Below are 23,159 nucleotides of genomic sequence, written 5' to 3'. Positions count from 1 at the left end.
GGCTACCCATTACCTTAACCTCGGAGGAAGACAGGAGTCTCTGAGACTGAACCAGGTACAGCCAGGGCCCCTTCTGCCTGATTGTGCCAGGTTCTATAAAAGCAGAACTGTCCTCTCCTTTCTCCCTGCTCCTCTAGCTGGGATGGGGGCAGCTTGGCTGGGTTCAGAGTAGGCACCCAGCCCTGTAGGCCCCTCCACATGGAATGGGGTCCTGCATATCAGCTGCAGTGCTGAACAAGATGGAGGAGTCTGGTCTTCCCCAGGCCTGGCAGAATGTAAGGCTTCAAGGCCCCCTTTCATTGCTTTCAGCTTTTTCTTCCCCTTTTTCCTTCCTAGGGGGTTGAGGGGATAAGGGTTGGGATGAGGAAGCAACCCAGTGGAAGGCTGTCAGGTTGGGCGTAAGAGTCTGTCATCATGGAAGTGTTGGTTCTTCTATAACTAAGAGCCAGAGATTGAAGCAGCGGTACAAATACTACCCCCAAATCAGTAGTTATCATATTCTGCCTTCTATTCTCTTTATCTTTGTTTACCTTCTACTCCAGTCTCAATCCTAAGGCACTTGAAGACTGGGACTTTGTGTCTTTCCTTTGTGGTTCCTGCCAAGGCCTGCCGCAGGGAGCTTGGCACATGGTAGGAGCTTCGTAAATATTTGTGAATTAAGTTGTTGGCAAAGCTTTTGATTTCTCTGCTTTGAAAGATGCTGAAATGAATATGAATCTATTTAACCTGGAATGTGTACTTTTCAAAATACTTTTCAGAAAGTGCAGGTTGGCGAATGGGGAGCAGAGCTGAAATCTCATTTACACCTAGTCTGGAATCTGCAAAAGGTGTATATGCTTGAATCTGCAACCAATTTTGAAACTCTTCCATTCCTCCACAGCTGGAAAGGTTTTGTGGCGACTCTGCAGATACCCAACTGTTCAGAGAGGGAGGCAGAAGGAAGAACAAGTCATGAACATTAGTTCTCACACCTTCTTAGTATCCATCTGTGTATTCAACAAACATACGAGTGCTTCCTCCGTGCTAGGCACAGTTCTAGGCCCTGAGCACACAGCAAACAAAAAAGATAGAAATGTCTGCCCTTGTGGAGCCTATACCCTAGTAGATGGAAGGGAAGAAGACAGACAACACAAAATACATGAAATATACATCATGTCTTTTGGAAAGTACAATGGAGAAAAATAAAGTTGCAAAAAGGATGAAGCAATGAAGTTTAAAACAGCAATGCTTAAGAAAGGCCTCCCCAAGAAGGTGACTTTAGAGCAAGTGCCTGCTGGGAATGAGGGAGCCAGCCAGATATCTGGGGACACCAGTCCAGGCAGGGGGACTGTACAAAGACCTGGAGGAAAGGACGAACCTGGCATGGTTCAGGAGCAGCAAGAAGACCCGTGACTGGAGCTGAGAGAATGAGGGGGAAAGAAATAGGTAAGAATTGCTTCCACACTCATTCATAGGAATAAAACCTCACAGAAATAAAATTCCAGGCAAAGAATGGGAGAGGAGAAGGAGGAAGGGATTTAAAAAGAGACTGTGCTTCTGAGCAAAGCTGGATTGGTATAGAATTTCCCTTGGAATCTGGGTGGGGTTCTTCTTATGACATCTGGGGTCTACATGCCTAGGACATGTCAACAAGCAAAAAAAAAAAAAATCAAACCCCCAAAGTATTAACAACTTGGGGCATTACTGCTCAATGGGAGGATTTTGTCTTTGTCCCACATCATCTCCACACATATTATTTACAATTCCTATAATTTCACTTTCTTTTTTTTTATTTTTCTAAAAAGAGTTTATTTATTTATTTGTCAGAGAGAGAGAGAGAGAGCATGAGCACCAGCAAGCACAAGCAAGGGAAGCGGCAGGCAGAGGGAGAAGCAGGCTCCCCACGGAGCAGGGAGCCCGATGCGGGACTCGATCCCAGGACCCTGGGATCGTGACCTGAGCCAAAGGCAGGCGCTTAATGGACTGAGCCACCCAGGCGTCCCTAATGTCACTTTCTTACCAAAATATAACCTCATAAAAATCTGCATTGTCTGGAATTTATAAGAGGGAAATAGAAACATGGTCTGTTGACAATACTGTCCAAGTACAGTGTAATGTCCTTTTTGCCAACCTCGATCTCAATCCAGTTCCTGATTTCAGAGCAGTTTGTCTGCACCAGCCAGCCCTGACTTCAAAGGCTGCTCTGCCCCCGAAGGCTGGCCTCCATCTGCCGGTCATCTGCTCGTCTCCCCTCGCCCAGCTGCAGCGTGGCTCTGCTCCAGGGGCATCATGGTCCCGTCCCCTTGGTTTGCCATGGGCCCACTTACCCATCTGCTGTGTCCACAAGCACAAGTCACGCTTGCTCCCGAGTTGGGTTTCCAAAATGCTACCCCAGCCGTGATGGGAAGTTGGCTGACAGATGTGAAGTCAGTAACTTAGAACAGAGAAGAGAGGGGAAGGTCCACGGTACCCTTTCTCTCTTGGTACATTAGTCCTTGGGATGCTTTCTATCCTATCAATATGTAGCTCCGATGATCAGATTTCTAGTATGATTATGCAGGTTGAATCATTTGAAGAAACCTATCTCTGACCATTTTTTATTTCATACAATTCAGTTTAAGCTTTTGATTCTCTCTTCTTACTCCAGTAATTATGAAATTAGATTTTTCTCTCCCTTTTCATGAACAGATTATCAGCATCAACTCACTTAGGGAGTTGTTAGGGAGTCCTCACAAAGGACATTTGCTGCCCGTCCCAGCAGCCTCTCACAAACATTGCTGAAAAGCCTGAACAACACAACCAAATAGCCCTTAGACCAGAGGCAGTGGTTACTGCACATTCTAAATTATGTGCCCTTTAACCTGTAGATGACCTGGTTGGGCCATTTTTACAAAAGGCTGTGAAAAATCACTGGATCATAAAATAATTGACCAAGGGTTTACAGATATTCATCCATGGGGCAATTTATATTTATTGGGTATCTGTGATGTACAAGGAGTTGTGAGACAATGTCAGGAACAGTAAAATAAATCAGATACCAGTTCTGTCGTCCAGGAAGTGATAGTATTATTGGAGAACTAAAGCATATAACATAAATAAATACAATGCATAAATAAATACCCCTTTGAGGTAGGTCTTTTTTTTTTTTTTAAGATTTTATTTATTTATTTGAGAGAGAGAGAGAGAAACAGCATGAGAGGGGAGAAGGTCAGAGGGAGAAGCAGCCTCCCCGCTGAGCCGGGAGCCCGATGTGGGACTCGATCCCAAGACTCCAGGATCATGACCTGAGCCGAAGGCAGTTGCTTAACCAGCTGAGCCACCCAGGCGCCCGAGGTAGGTCTTATAATTCCCATCTCGCAGACAAAAGTAGGTGCAGAGAGGTTAAGAAAATTGCCTAACATCATCCCTAGAATCCATAAGTGGAGGAGCCAGGAATCACACTCTTGATCTCTCGAATGTGAAGTCTCTCCACCTTATGTGACCCAACTGGCCCTAATGTAGGGGCACTTCCCCAACCCAGATTCTGTTCCAGTCTTCTCCTCGCCCGGTTGTTCCTGCTCTCTCCCGCCCCCTTGTGTCACAATGACTCATTGTCCCTGATTTCCCAGTCCCTGGGGGCCCAGGCTCCAGATCTTCCAAGTGGCTGCGCATCCTGATTGGATAACCAGGTCATCACAATTCTGATTATTATACATTGGTTCTCCCAAATGGCCCAATGCCTTAATACAATCAAAATGATTATGATTTCTGGGAACTACTCTTTGGAATTTCAGGCATTGTGAGAATGAGGAGGGGAAGGGGATGGTGATATTTTTAGTTATAAGGATCTTTGGACGCTTCTCAAACCATGCAGTCATGTGGATGCTTCTATCCCCAACAAGAACTGCTAGTCTCTCTCCTAACCACTCATCTAACTACAGGAACTTATACTGCTGTGTGTGCTGAATGCAACAATTTGAATTTTTTAGCTACTCTTTTGAGGCTACCTTTTTTGGAGGTTACCGAGGTCTTATTTCACACAAATTTTATTCTTTTTTTTTTAAGATTTTATTTATTTATTTGAGAGAGAGAGAGAGAGAGAGTGAGCACAAGCAGGGGAAGCGGCAGGCAGAGGGAGAGGGAGAAGCAGATTTTCCGCTAAGCAAGGAGCCCGATGTGGGACTCCATCCCACGACCCTGGGATCCTGACCTGAGCTGGAGGCAGACGCTTAACTGAGCCACCCAGGTGCCCCTATAAATTTTATTCTTTTCTGAATTTCCAGTAGACACAGTCCTAGCTGCTGGGGACACAGCAACGAACACATACATCAAAGTCCCTTTCTCTGAGCTAATTTCTATGAGGACGACAGGCAATAGTTAAATATATCTTAAACAAGATTAAGTGGTGACAAAGTGTGTGAAGAAAAGTAAAGCAGAGAAAGGAAACAGTGTGAAGAGAGCTGATCTTTTAGACAGAGGGACCAGGAAAGGCCTCTCTGAGCAGGTGTCATTTGAGAAGAAATTTGGATACGGGGTGGAAAGTGAGCCATGGAAGAGGAACCTTCCAGAGAGGACAGCAAGCCCAAGTCTTCTGGGAGGGTGCACATTCCATGAGTTTGAGGAACAGGAAGGAGAACACAGTAGGGCCATGTAGAACTTTAGAGAATTAATGAATGAGCTCTGGTAGGTTTTTTTCTTAGTATTCTCTATATACAATGATAACCATATGTCTCATATTTCCCAGGAGAATTCTAATTTAGGAATTTTATTCTTTTTACATGATTCATTGAAGTTGTAAGAAAATGTGATTTGATATGCATACTCTTGAAAGGTTTTCCAGAATAAACATAAATTCGGACATCAGAAAGAATGTCCTTTGTCATCTGTCTCAATTTGGGTTTCACAAAACTAGTATATAAAGAGCCACATGCCTCATCTTTACCTTAGGACTCCTCTCTCCTGTTCTTGGTAACCCCCTGGGTTAAGAGGATTGAAGTCAATGGGCTTTAAGAAAGAATAGGCAGAAATTCCAACTAGTCAGAAGAAAAAGCTACAAATGAGTTGAATTTCTCAGATTTAGATAGATTCAATGTCAACCAAGAAGAAGAGGGCCTTAGGGGAGTGGAATATTGTCTTAGAGAAATTTCGGTTGCACGTACCTTGGCAACAGCTCCATGGAAACAGACTGAAGTCGAATAAAGTCTATAGCAAAGGCCCACGTTTTCTCACATTAACTCTTTGAACTCTAGGCCATTTCTAAGCAGATAATCTCCAAGTCTGCCTTTTAACACTAGCCTGGTTGGCAACTTGGGGGGCTTATCCGCCATCAGTCCTTGTCTGTGAAGGATTCAACCATTTGTGAAGCAGATTGATACAACCATAGAATTGTAATACCAAGAGACTGACCTTGGTTATTTCGAGATTAAACACACAAACCACACATGGCTGTGCAAGAGAGATCTCATATATGTCCCCCTCACACCAGGTCACAAGTTCACAGAGGCTGAAGTGAAGAACAAGATGAGTTTGTAAAGTGTGAAACATATATATATATATATTTTTTTTCAGACAAATTCTACAACTACAGTAAGCCCCAGGTGCAATTTTGTAGTCATTATTGCTGCCCAGATTCTATATGGCTCATCATAGTTGGATAACTTCAGTTTCTTAGGGACACTACCTTTGAACAAAAATTCATTCAGGAAGCATTTATTCAGTACCTATTGGTCCCTAGGTAGTGCCTGGGAAATAAAGAAGAGGAAAGTGAGGAGATCTCTCCCTGCCTTTAAGGAAGAGTTTTGCAAACAGAAACCGTAGAACTGTGGACAGGCACCATAGGACTACAGAGGAAGAGCAGTCTATCGCAGGCTGTGGAGTCAATGAAAGCAATACACTGGAAGTGACATTGGAGTTATCTTGACATTTCCTGACCCCACTCTGGTATCTCCTCTCTGTATTTCCCCATCTAGAAGCCCCTACTCAGGGCCCTCATTAGACACAAATAACAAGCAGACCAAGTCTTTTTCATAACCCTGCCTCCCTTCTTTGTCAGCATCCCTCAGTGCTCAAGAATGCTCAGTCAGGGTTCTGGTAGGAAACAGCCTTCACTCTAGGTGAGTCACATGAAGAGACTCACCTAGGAAGGAAGGGACTCTTTGCAATGTATGGGCAAGGTTAAGGGAATAAATGAGGGATGATGGGGCATGCAGAAATTAGTAATTATGGAAAGCCTGTGACTGCCCCTAGATTTGCAGAGATAAGAGTAGCAAATAGTGTTACTGAGGCTCAGCGGGACCTAGAACCATGAAGAAGGGACTATTCAGGGAAAACTATATAGCAGAGGGACACATCTACCACCAGAAGCATTGCAGAATGAGGGCAAGGAGGAAGAAGAAAATACTCCAACCTCTCTTTCCTCTCTGTTCTCTGATCTCTCTCCTCTCAGTGCCTCCCATGGGGGGAATCCAACCAGATATCAGCCTGCAAGAGCAACTAGGTGATGCAGTCTGTGGCAGTCAGCTTCCCAGGGCACAAGACAGGACAGAGAAAGATTGGAGTGTGAGGAGTCAAAAGGAGAATAACCAGCACAAAGCGACCTTTCCTGTCCTTTATAGCTGACTGGTTTTATTTCAAATTCTACCAATGATCAACGTGCCAAATATCCACATCCGAAGGTGCTGGGACATTGTGGTAAAGCCTGGGACTTTGGGCTCTAGGACCTGGGTCTACTTTGGACTCTGTTCATTACGTGAGCTGAGTCAGCCTCCCTACTCAAGGCCTGCGTTTTTCCCATCTTGAAATGGGGATATTTTCTCAGCCTACCACAAAGGGTTAGTGAGACTATCGCATGAAAGGTTATGTGTAGGGTAGATATTACGGTCATATTACTGGAGAATTCTTTGACAATCAAATGTAGATGATATACAAGCTTTGAGCTTCTAGAAATATCATCTGTTTCCTCCTTCCTCCCTTCATCTTTCCATCATTTGTCTCTTATCTTCACCCCTAGTCTTTCCCATTTCTTACTTGAATGGTGGGACTTTTCTGGATTAAATTTTTGTAGAAACAGGAACTATGTCTGTCTTATTCACTGTCATATCTCCAAAAGTACTTTGCATATAATAGCTCATCAACCAACACTTGAGGTATTAATACACAGATGATTTGCAAGAGCCCTTGACTGTCAAGTACATGAGTCACCACCTATGGTGGCCCAGACTGAGTGAGTTCTAGACATTGCCTGCCAAACCACTCAGGAGTACCAGCCCTTGCTGGGTGAGCAGTTGCTTAAGACAGAGAAGCCTGGTGCTTCCAGCCAGTGGGCCTTCTCATGTATTTCGGACAACAGAAGGCATCTGCTTTTCCAATGACATGGATCCCGTAAAAAATAAAAAATTCCTCCTACTCAGTTGATATATCTTTATACACAGTAAACAAGTCCAGAACCATGGTTTTATCTTTCTGGGATCTTTTGTGACAGGTAGGGCTTATGCTGAGGAGAAAAAAAAAAAAAAAAACAGAAATAAACCTGAGCAGTGGATCTCCTCCTCTATTCAGTGCCCCTGAAACTCTGACCACATCCCCAACCCCTGCAATTCACTAAGCTAGTAGAGAAACAAAAGGAAAGAAAAGAGATGAGCAGAAAAGAAGGGTAGCAATGCTCAGAAGGAAAGTGAGGAAATTACCAAGACGGTACTTCCAGAATGGCTTCTACCCCTCAGAAGGTATAGATGACATCAAAAGTCTACAACAGCTCCATCAGCTCCTGCTTTTCAGTGACTCGACAACCTAGCAGTACCCAGGGCCCTCTCCTACAAAAACAGGGAGAGATACTTGGTGTCACCAGTTGCTAGGTAGAATAGAGAGACAAAATGGCAGTGCTGACTGCCTTCCAAGGTGACTTTTAACCCTTTATTGGTCTCACACACTGCTTCCTCCTTTTAGTGTGCCTGTCTTGACCCCAATCCCAACTTTTAATTATTTATGGAGCATGGCTATGTGCAAGGCACAGAAAGACTAACGATACCTGGTCCCTTAAGAAGCTCAAAAGAAAAGGACCCTTTGGTTCTTCACTGGAACTTAGATTTCACCCAGCGTCAATGTAAAAGATTCACACAAAGCTCCCAGGACTTGGAACTCCCTCCTCTGGCTTCCTATAATCTTGGACCCCCTTTTGTCTGATACAGTATGTATCACTGACTGTCCGGTTATTTTTAGCTTAGGTCTACCTTCCTTGCTGCGCTAGCACCCAGCACAATAAGCTCAAAATGCTTGTTGAATAAAGGAGGGCAAGAAAAAGTCCTAAAAGAAGATCTGGAGGGGCAGCCACTTGGCTTGCTTGATTAGAAATCCCCAGGATCAAGCTGTGACTACACCATTGTCATCAGGAGAGCATGCCACATTGGGAAACAGCAGCTTGAGCTTGTCCAGGGAGCTGGGGGACCGGCCCAGATGGGAAAGAGGAAGTAGACGTGAGTGGGAGAGATGAATGGAGGCAGGGCCATGAGGCAGGCTGGCTTGCGCTGGGGTTCAGGGATCTGGGTCTTCATCCCAGCTGCTTGGCCTTGGGCAGAATCCCAGATTGCACCAAGGCTCAGTCTCTTCAGCTTTTAAAAGTAAATCCTGGCATATATTGCACAAGGTTGTTGAGGTATCAGATGAGGCTTTGTTTATGATGCACCTGGTAGGCAGCAAAACTGTAAACATTTGGTTTCCTTCTGTGGTAGGCTGAATAATATCTCCATCACCCTAAAGATATCCACATCCGAATCTCCAGAACCTGTGAAAATGTTACCTTACATGGGATTCAGCAAATAGGATTAAGTTAAGAATCTTGAGATAGGAGATTATCCTGGATTATCTGGTGGGCCCAATGTAACCACAACGGTCCTTATAAAAGGAAGGCAAAGGGGTCAGAATCAGAGAAGATGTGACAATGGAAGCAAGGTCAAAGGGATGCCATTGTTGAAAGGGGACCTAAGCCAAGGAAAGCAGACAGCCTCTAGAACTGGAAAGAGAAGGAACAGATTCTCCCCTATGACCCCAAGAAGAAATGCAACCCTCCTAACACTTTGATTTTAGCTCCTGAGACCGACTTTCAAACTTCTGACCTCCAGAACTGTAAAATAATACATTTGTGTTGTTTTAGGTCACTAAGGTTATGGTCATTTTTACAGCAGCAATAGGAAACTATTTGTCTTTCATTTCTCCAAAGAAAAAAGAAGCCAGGTAATGAAATTGATATTTGGTAACCTCTCAGCCCCTCCTAGCACTTTCTCTTCTCAGATCTTTGTATTTCTTTCTTCCTTTCCTTCTTCCTTCTCTCCTTTGTTCTTCCCTCTCTTCTTCATTTAACAGTACATTTTAAAAAGTGGGATCGTTTCACTAGTCCTTAAATTCTTAAATAAATAGATTTGATGATAATCAAGATCCTAAAGGACAAGTGAAACCTGCCCCACCCACTAAGCTGGGAATCACTGGGGTAGGGAAGAGTCCTATGAATTCTCCTTGGGAAGAACAAGCCCTCCCTCTGAGCAATTGCCTATCCTTAAATCTCAGGCTGCACTTTTCAGTGTCCCGTGCTCATCTGGTTTACTATGGATCCCTTTAATTGTGTTTTGGCTCCCTGTGTGTGTGTGTGTGTGTGTGTGTGTGTGAGCGCACGCATGTGTCTTGGCTTTTAATACCTATGTATCATAAAGTCCATCTGAAGAATCTGACCCAATGGGACGGGTCATCCTCAAAAACCAAAAGACAAATTATCAAGTTAGCAGGAGGGTCTTGTTTGTTAAATAATGCTATTTTCCATACAATTTAATTTATCACAGTCAGTAAATAGTTTCCTCTTGGCTACTTTTAAAAATTCAATAGGTGTGCATGTGCTCCAGCAGGTGTGCCTGTGGGTGAGTGCATGGGTGTGGGTGTGAAGTCCAATCTGAGCCATTTTCTGTGCTTAGGTAAAATCCACTTGCTAATTTTTGGAGAAGGCTAGCCCTTGTGCAAATGCGCAGTAGAATACTGTAGCAAAGAACACGGGTTTAGGAGTCAGACAAACTTGTATTCAAATGGGGCTCTGCCTTTTCCTACCTATGAGACCTTGGGCAAATTATCAACCTCTCAAAGCCTCAGATTTCTCATGTGGAAAAGGAGGGTAATAACACTATCCTCCTTACAGAGTTGTTGTAAGGATTCAATGAGATCCCCAGTGGTGGACCCAAGAGGTGACCGGCCACTTGTTGGGACTTTAGAGCACTATTATCACACACACAATCACCATCGGCACTCTGGAGCTGTCCCAAATAAACCAGTAGTGGAAGAAAAGACAGTGGGTCTATCTTGTAACCCGAGTTCAAGCCTCCTAGCCCTGATGTACAAACAAGTTCTAAGACCTGCCCTCTGTAGAAATTGTGGAGCCTCTTCTGAAGATTATGCATGGAGATCACTTAGCACAATGTCTGGTACATAGTAAGTAAATGAACAATCATAGTAAGTAAATGTTAGCAATCAAACGAGCAATCTCTCGTTTACCAGGAGAGATTCCCTGTGCCCTGACAAATTCGTAGAAAATGGTAACGGTCAACCTGCCCTCCTACAATGGTTCAAATTCACTGTTTTGTCAAGGAGGTCACTGAATTCCAATAACATATTTTAACTTTTAATACTTACCAATATCCATTCATTCATACATGCCTAACTTGCCTTATTCTAGAAAGGATTTAAGACTGCTAACTTTTGATGTAGTTTTTGAATATGTGGTCACTTGGCTTTCTCACTTCTCTTTTTTTTAATTTTCAATTTTTTTTTACTTTTTGTATTTCTGATCATCCAAGTAAAAATTACCAAATCTTAAATACATTTCCTTTTTTGTACATATAAAAATTTTCTATGTATACAAATGTTTGTATATATGTATAAATGTGTATATAAAATGAAGAGTGTATATGTGCATAAATGTATACATAAAAATGAACAGTGTATATAAAAATGTATATCATATATACAATTTTATGTCTTGCTATTTTCCATACCTGCCATTACACACCTTTAAATACTTCTGATAATCATAAATGTATATTCCACAAATTCTTAATCACTGGGGCACCTGGGCAGCTCAGTCAGTTAAGCGTCCGACTCTTTATCTCAGCTCAGGTCTTGATCTCAGCGTTGTGAGCTCAAGCCCTGCTTTGGGCTCCACGGTGGGTATGGAGCCTACTTAAAAAAAATTCTTTTTTTTTTTTTTTTTTTTGTTGGATACCCGTTTAATATGGACGCTCAAGGCCTGGGCAGAGTGGGGAGTGCCCTGGAACTGGGCAAGCAGGCTAAGTGGGTGGGTCGTGGGCCCACACCTGACCCCAGGAGGGGATGTTGGGTGGTGGGGGCTGGCCCAGGCATGCCAAGGGGAGTACCGGAAGGGTGACTGAGGCAGGCAGACCCACCAGGGGACCTGTAGGCCAGCCCTTGAGAAGGTATCTAAGCCAGGTGGTGAGTGCCCAGGCCAGAGCCTAGCCCAGGGAGGCAGGGTTTGGGCTGGTTGGGGGCTCCCAGAACCTAGGGACTGGCATCACTAGGGGCCTCCCCAAGCTGCTGCTGGAACTCAAGGCGTGTCTGCCGGTTGGACTCAAGCAGCTCCTGGAGGCGGGCATGGAGGTAGTCGTTCTTCTCCTCTAGGTTGTCTAGACAGGAGTTGATCTGGTCCAACATGGAGTTGATGGCAGCATATTCTGCTTCCGCGAAGCCGTCGTCCTCGCCTTCCGCGCCCGTCTCCACCGGCACGCCCAGGTCCCCGTTGGGGCCCGACATTGCGGGCTCGGGCGCCGCAAGGGCCGCGCGACGGTAGAACCCAGCTACCCTCCCGCCCACAGCCTGCGCTGGGCGGAAGGTGGAGACGCCGGATGGAACTCGAAGCCGCTTAAAAAAAATTCTTAATCACTTCTTTGTGTTGGGCTATATAAATTGACTAGAATTCCTCCTTATTTATTTTAAACGAGTATGTAGAGAGTAAAAGTGGGAGATGTTGGTAACATCCAAGGAGAGGAAAGAAAACATAACAACTGTGTGGATATTTCCTGTGGCTGGGGCTGGGAAACCTAGACAGCCATAGTTCGGTCAATGGAAACCAACTTAAGTGACTGTTGCTTGGAGTATTCTAGAACATACATATGTGTATCAGGGTTTTTAAAAATTTGGGGAAATGATGAAGAATATAATACCTAACATGTATGTAACACTTTTCTCCCTTACTCTGTGCTGTTTCAAAAAGGATTTAGGGTGAACTCAACAACAAAAAACAACTCAAAAAATGAGCAAAGAATTTGAAGGGAGCCTGACCGGCTCAGTTGGTAGAGCATGGGACTCTTGATCTTGGGGTTGTGAGTTCAAGCCTCACATTGGGTGTAGAGATTACTTAAAAATAAAATCTTAAAAAAGAAAAAGAATTTGAATAGACATTTTGCCAAAGAAGATACACAAAAGGTCAATAGGCACACAAAAAGATGCTCAACATCACTAATCATTAGGGAAACGTAAATCAAAACCACAACGAGATATTGCTTCACACCTTTTAGGATGGGTACTATTAAAAATAAACAAACAAACAAAATAACAAGTGTTGGAAAGGATGTGGAGAAATTGAAACCCTTGTGCACTGTTAGTGGGATTGTAAAATGGTCCAGCCACTGTGGAAACGGTCTGGTGGTTTCTCAAAAAATTAAAAATAGAATTAACATATGATCCAGCAATTCCACGTTGGATATATACCCAAAAGAATTGAAAGCAGGGTCTTGAAGCAGTATTTGTGCACCTATGTTCATGCCCCATGATTCCACGGTAGCCAAAAGGTAGAAGGAACCCAAGTGACCATGGTTAGATGAATAGGTAAACAAAATGTGGTATGTACACACAACTGAATATTATCCAGCCTTAAAAAGGAAGGAAATTCTGACACATGCTACAACATGAATGAACCTTGGGGACATTATGCTAAGTGAAATAAGGCAATCACAAAAAGACAAATACTGTATGCTTTCAGTTATGCGGTTCCTACAGTAGTCAGATCCACAGATGCAGAAAGTAGGATGCTGGTTGTCAGTGGGTGGGGGAAGTGGAGAATAGAGAGTTGTTTAATTGGTACAGAGTTCCGTTTTTGCAAAGATGAAAAGAGTTCTGGACATTGGTTGAGCAACACTGTGAGTGTACTAACCACTACTGAACTGCATACTTAAAAATGGTTAAGATGGTAAATTTTGTTACTTGTATTTTACCACAAGGAAGACATTTTTAATTACTTTTAAAAAAGGATTTAGGGGGCGCCTGAGTGGCTCAGTTGGTTGGGCAACTGCCTTCGGCTCAGGTCATGATCCCGGAGTGCCTGGATCGAGTCCCGCATCGGGCTCCCTGCTCAGCAGAGAGTCTGCTTCTCCCTCTGACCCTCCCCCCATCTCATGTGCTTTCTCTCTCATTCTCTCTCTCTCTCAAATAAATAAATAAAATCTTTAAAAAAAAGGATTTAGGGTACTTACCCCCGTACTTTCTTTTTTTTTTTAGATTTATTTATTTATTTGAGAGAGAGAGAGCATGGGGGGGAGGGTCAGAGGGAGAAGCAGACTCCCTGCTGAGCAGGGAGCCCGATGTGGGCCTCGATCCTGGGACTCTGGGATCATGATCTGAGCTGAAGGAAGTCGCTTAACCAACTGAGCCACCCAGGCGCCCTACCCCCTACTTTCCAAAATGCTTTCGCATACAACATCCCAGTTGATCCTTAAAACAACCTGTAAGGGAGCAGGTTGGGTATTTTCATTCTCATTTTGGAGTAGAAGAGATTCCCTTGTAGGGATGTCATGGAGCCCCCACAGCTTTTAAGGGAAAGGGATGGCTCCAGCCTACCCTGGAATCCTTAATGGTAGGATGTGATTCCACACTTTCTGATCCTCATTCTCATCCAATCCGTGGCCTAGTGACCTGTGCCTGGCCCCCAGCAGGCTCCCCCCGTCACTCATCTCCTAACTTTGCAGACTAACTCAGGGACTGGAGGTTCTCCTGGATGTCCTCTCAGGACTGTACAGAAAACTCAGAGGTGGAGTGGTAGCCTCTTCCAGCAAAATGAACAGAATCTAAGTGTTACAGTTTGATAAGTTCTAACAAAGCCATATAACTGTATAAGCCACACTCCTATCAGGATAGAGAACATTTCCATCACCTCAGAAAGTTTCCTTTCCCAGTCAATACTCCCACCCCAAGGCAACTACTGCTTTGATTTTTTATTCCATGAGAATTTTTTATTCTTTTTTTTTTTTTTTGGCAGGGGGTTGGGAGGAGATGGCTTTTTGCTGAGTATTCTTCCTGAGTGATTGTTTATGCCAGGACCTGGGGCCTGTTAAACTTAAAAAAAAAAAAAAGAAAAGAAGAAAAAAAGAAGTAGCTTCCTTTGTTTCTCCCTCATTTTAATAATAGCTTTCCTTTCCATGGGGCCTGTCTGTCCCGCCAATCTGAGGGTCCCTTGAAGGCAAGGGCCAAGCCTATTCATCTCTGTGTCCTCAGTGCCTAGCACACAGTAAGAGTGCAACAGGTGCTGGGCACTGTTCTAAGCTCCTTTTACACATCAATTCATTTAATCCTTGTAATACTCGATGAGGAAGGTGTTATCAATCAGTCCATTTCACAGATGAGGACAGTGAGAGATTTAACAGCTTGCCCAAGACACCATAGTCAGGAAGCAGCAGAATTGGAATTTGGAACTTGAGCAATCTGGCTCCAAGTACGGCTGTTAATCAGTATTCTCATCTGCCCCTCAATTACATGTGTTTGTTGAATGGATGAACAATGATCCTTTTTTGCCTTCTCATCTCAATATGTCCATGGCCAAATTAAATGGTTCTCTCCCCAAAACATCTTTTCCCCACATCTGACCTCGCTATTCGTCCTGGGTCTCAGAGAAACATGGAGACTTTCTTTTCTTTTTTAAAGATTTTATTTATTTGTCAGAGAGAGAGAGAGAGCACAAGTAGGAGGAGCGGCAGCCCGAGGGAGAAGCAGGCTCTGGGTGAGCAAGGAGCCGGATGAGGGACTCAATCCCAGGACCCTGGGATCATGACCTGAGCCGAAGGCAGATGCTTAACCGACTGAGCCACCCAGGCATCCCAGCCTCTTCTCCCCAGCCTAATTTGCTGCCTACCTGCCTACCTGCCTACCTGCTTGTACTCACTCATCTTTGTCTTACATTTTCCCTTAAGCTCTTCTTTCTGGCTTACCTCTTAACTCAGCACATGAAACCCAAAACCACCCCTCAGGTGATGGTGAAGGCCCTGATAAGACCTCCCACCAGCCCAGACCACCTAGACCTTTTGAGCTCAACCCCCACTCATGACTGCACAGATGGAGCTCTGGAATGACCTACAACTACCTTTACTTCATCATAATACTAAAATATCTGCCCAAGGAGGAGACTTAGACTCATTTACATAACATACAACACACGTATAAGCATGTTTCCTTAAAGCACTTGGGCAACCTTATGCACACCTCTACATAGGAACAAGGCTTCCCTATCTAAATATTCATCCTAACACTAAACAAAAGGAACCCATTCACCCTCTCTTGCAGAATCAGGGCTTTGGAAGCCATTCCCCATGATCTCCTTTTTTGCTGCAAATAAAAGTTTTCTTTGTATGACAACTCAACATGGTTCAGTTTCTGACTCACTTAGGAGCAGACTCACATTGGTTTGGTTGCACCTTTGCAAATGCTGCCCCACTCTTTGGGGGCCTTGGGGTTTACATGCATTATTATTTAACCTTCACGATAATCCACAAGCTAAATATTATTATTCATGTTTTATAGATGAGAAACCAAATAATAGACTCCAGGTTCAAACAGGGTTTGTCTGGCCCTGAGGACTCTTCCATCCGCACAAGGACTGGTGACCTTGAGCAAGTCACTTAACCTTCATGAATCTCAGATTTCTCAGATTTCTCATTTGTAAAATGGGGATAATAGTGGTAATTACCTCATTGTGAGAGCAACTGAGATAACAGCACAGTGCCTGACACACAGTAAGTGCTCAGTGATAATTAGCAATTAAAGTTCACAAAGCCTATAGCATACATAGCATGAGAGCTGGCTAATTGTCATGACCAAAATGCTATCTGGAAGGGCTCTTGAACTACAGCTGGTAAGAAATTGCCATACCTGGCCCCTTATTAGTCTCTTAAAGGAGTTCTCTCCAGGGAAGCACTGTATGCGGTATGAAAAAAATTACCATACTGCTCACTTGCAGGATGCACAGCAATAGAAAATACATCCAGTCTAGTGGAGAGCACAGAGAGACTGTCCAGGGTGTGTGACCACAGGCAATCTTGAAACCTCTGAACTTTTATCATTTATTTTTTTTTAAAGATTTTATTTATTTATTCGTGAGAAACAGAGAGAGAGAGAGGCAGAGACAGAGGGAGAAGCAGGCTCCCCGCGGAGCACGGAGTCCAACGGGGGACTCTATCCCAGGACCCCGGGGATCATGACCTGAGCCGAAGGCAGACGCTTAACCGACTGAGCCACCCAGGCGTCCCTGAACTTTTATCATTTACAAATTGGAAATAATACCTTCCCCCAGGAAAATTGAGATAACGCACACGCAGCCTTTAGGGCATTGCGGAACACATAGTAGGACCTACATAAAGGAGTTGTGCAACATTATCATAGTCAGATGATGTACATGAGCGCGCTTTATTGCAAGGACAAGATGGATTTATAAATCATGTTATCAAAATCAAGTGTTAAAAGTACAGGAAAGGTAAAAGGATTGTACAAATCAGGTACTAGTGCATATCTTGAAAACCTAATTGCCCCCCAGGAGGAAACAAGCAGAGTGGGCAAGGGTGGGAGGAACTCCGGCCCTCGCCCACCCGCCTCCGAGCCCCGCCTCCAGGCTTGCGTGACGCGGCGCCCAAGCCCCGCCGACGGGGGGCGGGGCCGGCCCTGGTCACGTGAGCGCGGGTGCGGAAGTGGTGCAACGGGCGGCGTCTGTGGTTGGCCGAGGCCGCGGGTCCCGGGGGCGGGGTCAAGCCGGCCAGACGCGCCGGGAGGAGCCGGGGGAGGAGGCAGGCGCGGGGGCCGGCGTCAGAGTCCGGGGTTCGGTCTGCGGGGCGATCGAGTGCTGGACCGGCGGCGGTCCGGTGCGCCCCGGCCAGCGCGCGCCAGCTGCTCTGGGTACCCCAGGCCGAGGCGCCGGCGGCTGCGGCAAACCGGTGAGGTGGGCAGAGGGGGGCTCGGAGGGCGCCCTGTGCGCGGAGCAGGCGTGAGGCAGCCGGGGGCCGGGACGCCATGTCCATGGAGGACCCCTTCTTTGTGGTGAAAGGGTGAGTGTCCCCGTGGGCTCCACTGGAGGAGGACGTGGCGGTGCTACCAGCCCGCACCTCCCCGCTCTTCTCGCTAGAGGGGGAGGGGAGACAAGTGGAGGCTAGGGAGGGGACAGTGCGGACGGCTTAGCTTGCAGGGCCATGACCAAGCGTCCAGACACATCCCCTCCGCGTCCTACCTGGACTGTGAAAACCGTGCCCCCAACCAAGCCCCTGGGGAAGGGGATCCCTTTTGGGACGTGCGCGGAGATACAACTTATTTGGGGTTCGAGGGGATCAGCAGCTCTGCAGGTGAGGAGGGAAACACGCGTCCCAGTCCATGCTGGGGCTCTAGTGGAGCACGGGGCCTTACTTCGAAGGAGGGAAAACAGCATCTGGGCAGGAAAAGGGAAATGGCCCTCCTGAGCTTTGTAGTTGGCGTTGATGGGGGTGAGCTCCCATTGTCCATTGAGTTTGGAGCGCCGGCCCGCAGAGTGGTGAGACCACAACACGCCCAGAGGCGTCTGAGCACGTTTGCAGGCTGGGCTGCGGGGGAGCAGGGCTCCGGAAGACAACTCAATTCAGTGGGGGCGTTTTTACTGAGTAATGTGAGGGGAGGAAAGCAGTCGTTCGAACTCGGCGATGATGTTGGAAGGAAAACAAAATGATATCAGCCAAACTAAACTTTCCTCAGCTTTCTATTAGCAACTGGGATTTTCCCACAGTGCTGAAGGAAGTGAGTGCTTTCTTTTTAACTCCCTGATTTCATCCAGGCTCTTTGACAGGTTTCCCCCATTTCTTATCCAGCCTTTCAGAACAGAACTGCCTTAATTTATTTTTCCCTCTGAGCTGTCCTGACTCCATCTTTGATTGCACGATTGTTTGGAGATAGAAACTTTATTTGCACTTTGTTATATTATCTTTGTAGCCATTAAACAAATGCAAAAAAAGGTCGATTCTCAGGTTGTTGTAACTTGTCAGCTTGTTTTAAATGACAGACCAAAAAAAAAAAATCCGAGAACTACAAAGTTCCCAGATCAGTACTAATAACCACAAAGTGTCCCTTTGCTTGCAACTGGTTGCTGCTAGCTTCCTATTTCTGCTGACCAGTTGCTTGAGTGTTTGTGTTTTTTAAGGATTCTTCTCGGGAAATTTACTTGGTACTTTAGGTGAAGTACTTTGTTATCCATGATACGGTAAAATATATTTATATACTTTTTAACATTTTCTTAAAAGGTTTTTTCCTTCATCCTACTTAAAGGTAGATGTGAAAATGCTGAGTTGCAGATTGACTAGTAATATGTGGCTCTCTACCGGGAAAATGTGTTATTTGTTAGAAGGATTAGTTTAGAGGTTAATTTTTAAATGTTAAAGCTGTGTGTCTTTCCCTTGAATGAAAGTTCTTAATGCTTAGGTTGCAAAGGTTATCTCTGGCGGTGGAAACCAGGGATAATCAGAAATTTTTTGTTTGCTTGATTTTTAATGGAATCCCTGCGAAAATGCTAAATTGCTCTGCCATCTTGGTCTTTTTTTCCTGATAGATCCAATATAGTCTACCAGTGCTTGCTCACTGATTAGATATCACTGCTGTATTGGAACATTGGAACACTGGATTCTTCGTTGACTTTTATATCATTTTAGCTCATGTCCTAAGGTGTCTGAGGGAAGAGATTGGCAATACCTTCTGCTGTAGAAGGTAAAGTTAGCCACAAGGGTGTATCCAGACTGTGACAGAATATCCGGGGAGCCGTGTACCTCTATTTATTAAAAGTATTGAAAATGCATCAAACGATGTGGAAAATTAGATGCCTAAGTTGTGGCCCTTAGCCTAGGAGCTGATGGTTCTGAGAAACAGCTCACCCCAAAATTAAGTAGAAATGACAGGTGATAAATTAAGCACTAAAGCAAATGTTACAGAAGATTAAGTGCCCCAGTAGTTCTGAGAAAAGCAACTCATTAGAAATGGTTGTGATTGGACAAGCTTTTAGAAGTAGTAGGTCTTGAATTAGGTTATGAACATGGGTAGAATTGGGATAATTCAGGCCTGTGTCTCATCTGGACTCTTACTAAAGAGTCTCTTAATTGGTCTGCCTGCTTCTAGTCATCTTCCTTTGGTTCTGTTGGGTCAGTTTTATCTAAAATATAATGTGAGCCATATATGCCATTTTACGTTTGCTGGTAGCCATGTTAAAAAGTAAAAAGAGAGGCACCTGGCTGGCTTAGTCGGTGGAGCATGCAACTCTTGATCTCTGTGGCGTGAGTTCAAGCCCCACACTGGGCGAGGAGCTCACTTTATTTATTTTTTTTAACTTTTTAAAAATATTTTGTTTATTTATTTGACAGAGAGAGCGAGAGCGAGAGAGGGAACACAAGCAGGGGGAGTGGGAGCGGGAGAAGCGGGCTCCCCACTAAGCAGGAAGCCCGATGCGGGCCTGGATCCCAGGCCCCTGGGATCATGACCTGAGCCAAAGGCAGACGCCCAGCGACTGAGCCACCCAGGCGCCCTGAGGAGCTCACTTTAAAAAAAAAAGGGGGGTAAAAAGAAACTGGTGAAATTAATTATAATATCATCTTTAATATATTCAAATGTTTCAGCAGGTGATTAATATGAAGATTATAATGGAATAGTTTACTTTTTTTGTATTAAGTTTTCAGATTTGGAGTGTATTTTACACGTATAGCACATCTTAGTTTGGACACTGAATTTTCATCGGGAATATTTGATCTGTATTTAGAGTTCATTAAATTTACAGTTGAGAAAGTCAATTCACATACCCCGACATACTTAGAAATTTCCCAGGAACGGAATTGCATATCGGTTTTTAAATTTAATTGAAATAGAAAAATTAGTTCTTTCGTCATCCCAGCGCATTGCAGGTGTTCTGTAGTCACATGTGGAGCCCACGTTGGGCAGCAGAGGTGCAGCTCTTCTAGAACCCAAGCAGGGCTTCCGTGCTTAACATCATTTAGTGGCTGCCTGTTGCCTCAGGAATAAAGTCCAAACACTTCATGACCCCCATGATCCCGTGGCCCTTTACCTTCCGCCCACTCTGCCTACCCTCAGCGCGGAGCTCCAGCAAGGTCCGACTAGTGTGTGTGACCACAGTCCTGGGTGCTGTTACTCCATGTGCACCCACTCTGCCTGGTTCACCCACTAAGCTTTGAAGATTCAGTGTAAGCATCTGTGTTGCCTCCAGGAAGAGCTTCCCTTGGCACTTGTAACATGTTATTGCACCTCTTCCTCTGGCTGTCTTTCATTATTAGATTATGAGCTCTGTGGGTTGGGACTGTGTATTTTTCCTGTATTTCCAGCCCAGCACCTTGAATATACAGCATAAATGTTAACTAAATACTCGTGGTGGTGGTGCAGGTGGTTAAGGAGTAGTGATTCATGGGTGGGAACTTTGCCAGCAGATGCCGTGAGTTGGGCATTGTGTATTAGAAATGATCAAGGAGAGATGCTCCCAGGTGGTGTAGGAAGTTTATTTAGGGGAAGTAATAATAATAGCTAACATTTAAAGGATGCAACTCCTATCCAAGCATTTTGTGCTAAGTAAGCACTTTATAAAAATTTTCACTTGATAGGAACAGCTTTGTGATGTGGGTACTAGCCCCATTTTAGAGATGAGGAACTGAGGAAGCCCAGAGGGGTTGTTATTTGCTTGGGGTCACACAGCTAGTAAGTGATAGATCCAGGATTCAGATTTGAACTTCCTGATTCTACTCACGCTATTAAAACTTCACAGTACAGGTAGAATTAGGGTCAAGGAGAGTCTCATTTTGAAGCCATTGGGAGATTTTTAAATCTGGGAAATTAGGGTTTTTAGGAATATTGATTTGGTAGTACTGTTAGATACATCAGTGTGAGGAAAGATTTAAAAGGGGACCAGTTAGAAAGCTGTGTTAATTGAAATGTGCAGTTCTTAATGCCTGGATGTTTGAGGCTAGTTTTGTGAGGGTTTGACACTATCAGTGGCCTGTTCAGAGCAGAATCCCAGGACACAGAGGAGAAAACCACCACAGTGGGGCAGCTGAGCTCTCCGAGCGCACGTGACCCCTACCTGGCCTAGACATTCACAGTGGTATTTACAGCACCAGAACTCGGTCCCTGAAACTCCAGGCCCTCCTGAATCACCTCTGGCCTGCCCTTAACGCGTAGCCTCTTTGGCAGATCCTCTCCGTGTGCTCTCATGGGTGAGCTGGATTATTCCCATTGTGTCGTACTCCCTGTGTATCTGAGCACATCCTGGTCACTCTGGCCCCACTCTCTCCCCTCCCTACAAATGCCTGACCAGACCGTCCTCCAGTCCCGCGCCCACTTGATCATCGTGTCCTAGCAGTGCCATCCCTTGGATATTTCTGGAGTCTTCTCTCCCTCTCTAGTGATGGTTCATCTACCCTAGTGCGTGTCCTTGTTCTCTCCCGCCTGGACTCCTGTAAGCAACTTCTTCAGCAAGCTTCGCACTGCTACCAGATGTGTCCACAGAGACACGATCAGGTCACTTCTCTATTCAGAGTCTTTTATTCTAACATCCTTATTGAGCGTCTGTTTTTGTGTGCTGGGAGCTGAGAGTGCAGCCGTGAACAAACAAAATCCCATCCTTATGGAGCTTACATTCTAGGGACAGGAAACAAGACAAATAACGTGGTATGTCAGGTGGTAATAAGTTCTGTAAGAATAAAGGTGGTTAAAGAGAAAGGAAAAGTGGATTCTGGGTGAAAATTTTCTTTTTATCTGACTTCAGGAGGCAGTGAAGTTTGGTGACCTGTTTTTTGGTAATCAGGCTGACCCAACGTTGGGATCTTACCTTTCAGTTACTTGGAGTAACTTTTGGCAAGTTAATTCATCTCTTTGAAACTGTTTGTACAAAATGGCTTAGCAATGTACAAAATTGGCTTAACAATACCTGCTTTATTGGTTATAAGGATTAAATGAGTTAATGCATGTAAATTGCCTAGCGGTTGGGGGCACATATTAAATGCCCAATAAACATTCTCTTTGAAATGTCTGTTTCTATGTTTCTGGCCAAATAAGCTGCTGTCTCTGAGAGGAAAGACCATGTCTTACTGGTTTTTGAGTAACATTTAAACTCATGTTAAACTAATATATGCTTATTTTAGAAAATCTAGGAAACAAAAATATAAAGAGAATAAAAATTTATTGAAGTGCCACCATCCAGAAATAATTTGTTAAAATTTTGATGTCTTTTTGATCTTTATTTCTATTACTAGTTTTAGGCAATACTTTTCATCAGGTTTTGATCTCTTACTATATGTCAGGCACTGTGCTAAGAACCTAACAGTAATTATCTTTTTAGTCCTTATGAAGTAAGTACTGGTACTATTATTATCATTTTACAAATTAAGAAAATGAAACTTAGTAAAAAAAACCAAAAACTTCAGGCTTATAAGCTTATAAGTGGAAAGGCCAGGATTTATATATGTGTGTATTATTATTAACTGTTTCAGAAATTGGGATCATACCATGTTATAATCTTTTCATCTGTATTTTTTTTCCATTGAGGCATTTTTATTTACACAGATGTATTACATCCCTAGAAAAAGGATCCCAGAAAAATTTTCCCTCCTGTGTGTTTTTGTCTTGCTTCTTCATGGGTTGTGAGAAGTTGACTGTTGCCAGAGATTGTCAGTACAACGAAACCAAACTAGTGGGACAGGAGCAGATTCTTCTGCCATTTTTCTAGATCTTTTGAGTTGTACATCAGATCTGGGGCTGATCGCTCCACACTTGTTTAACCTGCCCATGAGGTTCACAGCAATTTTCCCCGCTCCGTGATCATCAGTGACTTCAAATTCACCAGTGTAACCATGCTTCATCATCACAGTTAGAAACCGGACGATGACTTTGGAGCA

General features: G+C 44.4%; 2 protein-coding genes across 4 annotated transcripts in view; one reads left to right on the top strand and one right to left on the bottom strand.

Moving 5' to 3' along the window:
* Nucleotides 1-11,202: 11,202 nt before the first annotated feature.
* On the bottom strand, nt 11,203-11,859 carry LOC113933033 (UPF0184 protein C9orf16-like). The gene has a single exon (XM_035722398.1). The coding sequence runs from the start codon at nt 11,755-11,757 to the stop codon at nt 11,506-11,508; it is 252 nt and encodes an 83-aa protein (XP_035578291.1). The 5' UTR covers nt 11,758-11,859; the 3' UTR covers nt 11,203-11,505.
* Nucleotides 11,860-17,031: 5,172 nt separating this feature from the next.
* The window catches only part of STX6 (syntaxin 6), a 49,782-nt gene continuing 43,654 nt past the window's right edge, over nt 17,032-23,159 (top strand). For all 3 annotated transcript variants that reach the window (XM_027611471.1, XM_027611468.1, XM_027611469.2), the window contains exon 1: nt 17,032-17,306. In XM_027611471.1, coding sequence (XP_027467272.1) covers nt 17,272-17,306 — 35 coding nt within the window. In that variant the 5' untranslated portion in view covers nt 17,032-17,271. The remainder of the gene's footprint in view (nt 17,307-23,159) is intronic.

The sequence above is a fragment of the Zalophus californianus genome, chromosome 10, assembly GCF_009762305.2.
Source record: "Zalophus californianus isolate mZalCal1 chromosome 10, mZalCal1.pri.v2, whole genome shotgun sequence".
NCBI lineage: Eukaryota > Metazoa > Chordata > Mammalia > Carnivora > Otariidae > Zalophus > Zalophus californianus.
The sequence above is the reverse complement of the archived record's forward strand: the minus strand, read 5'-3'. Positions and strand labels throughout refer to the sequence as shown.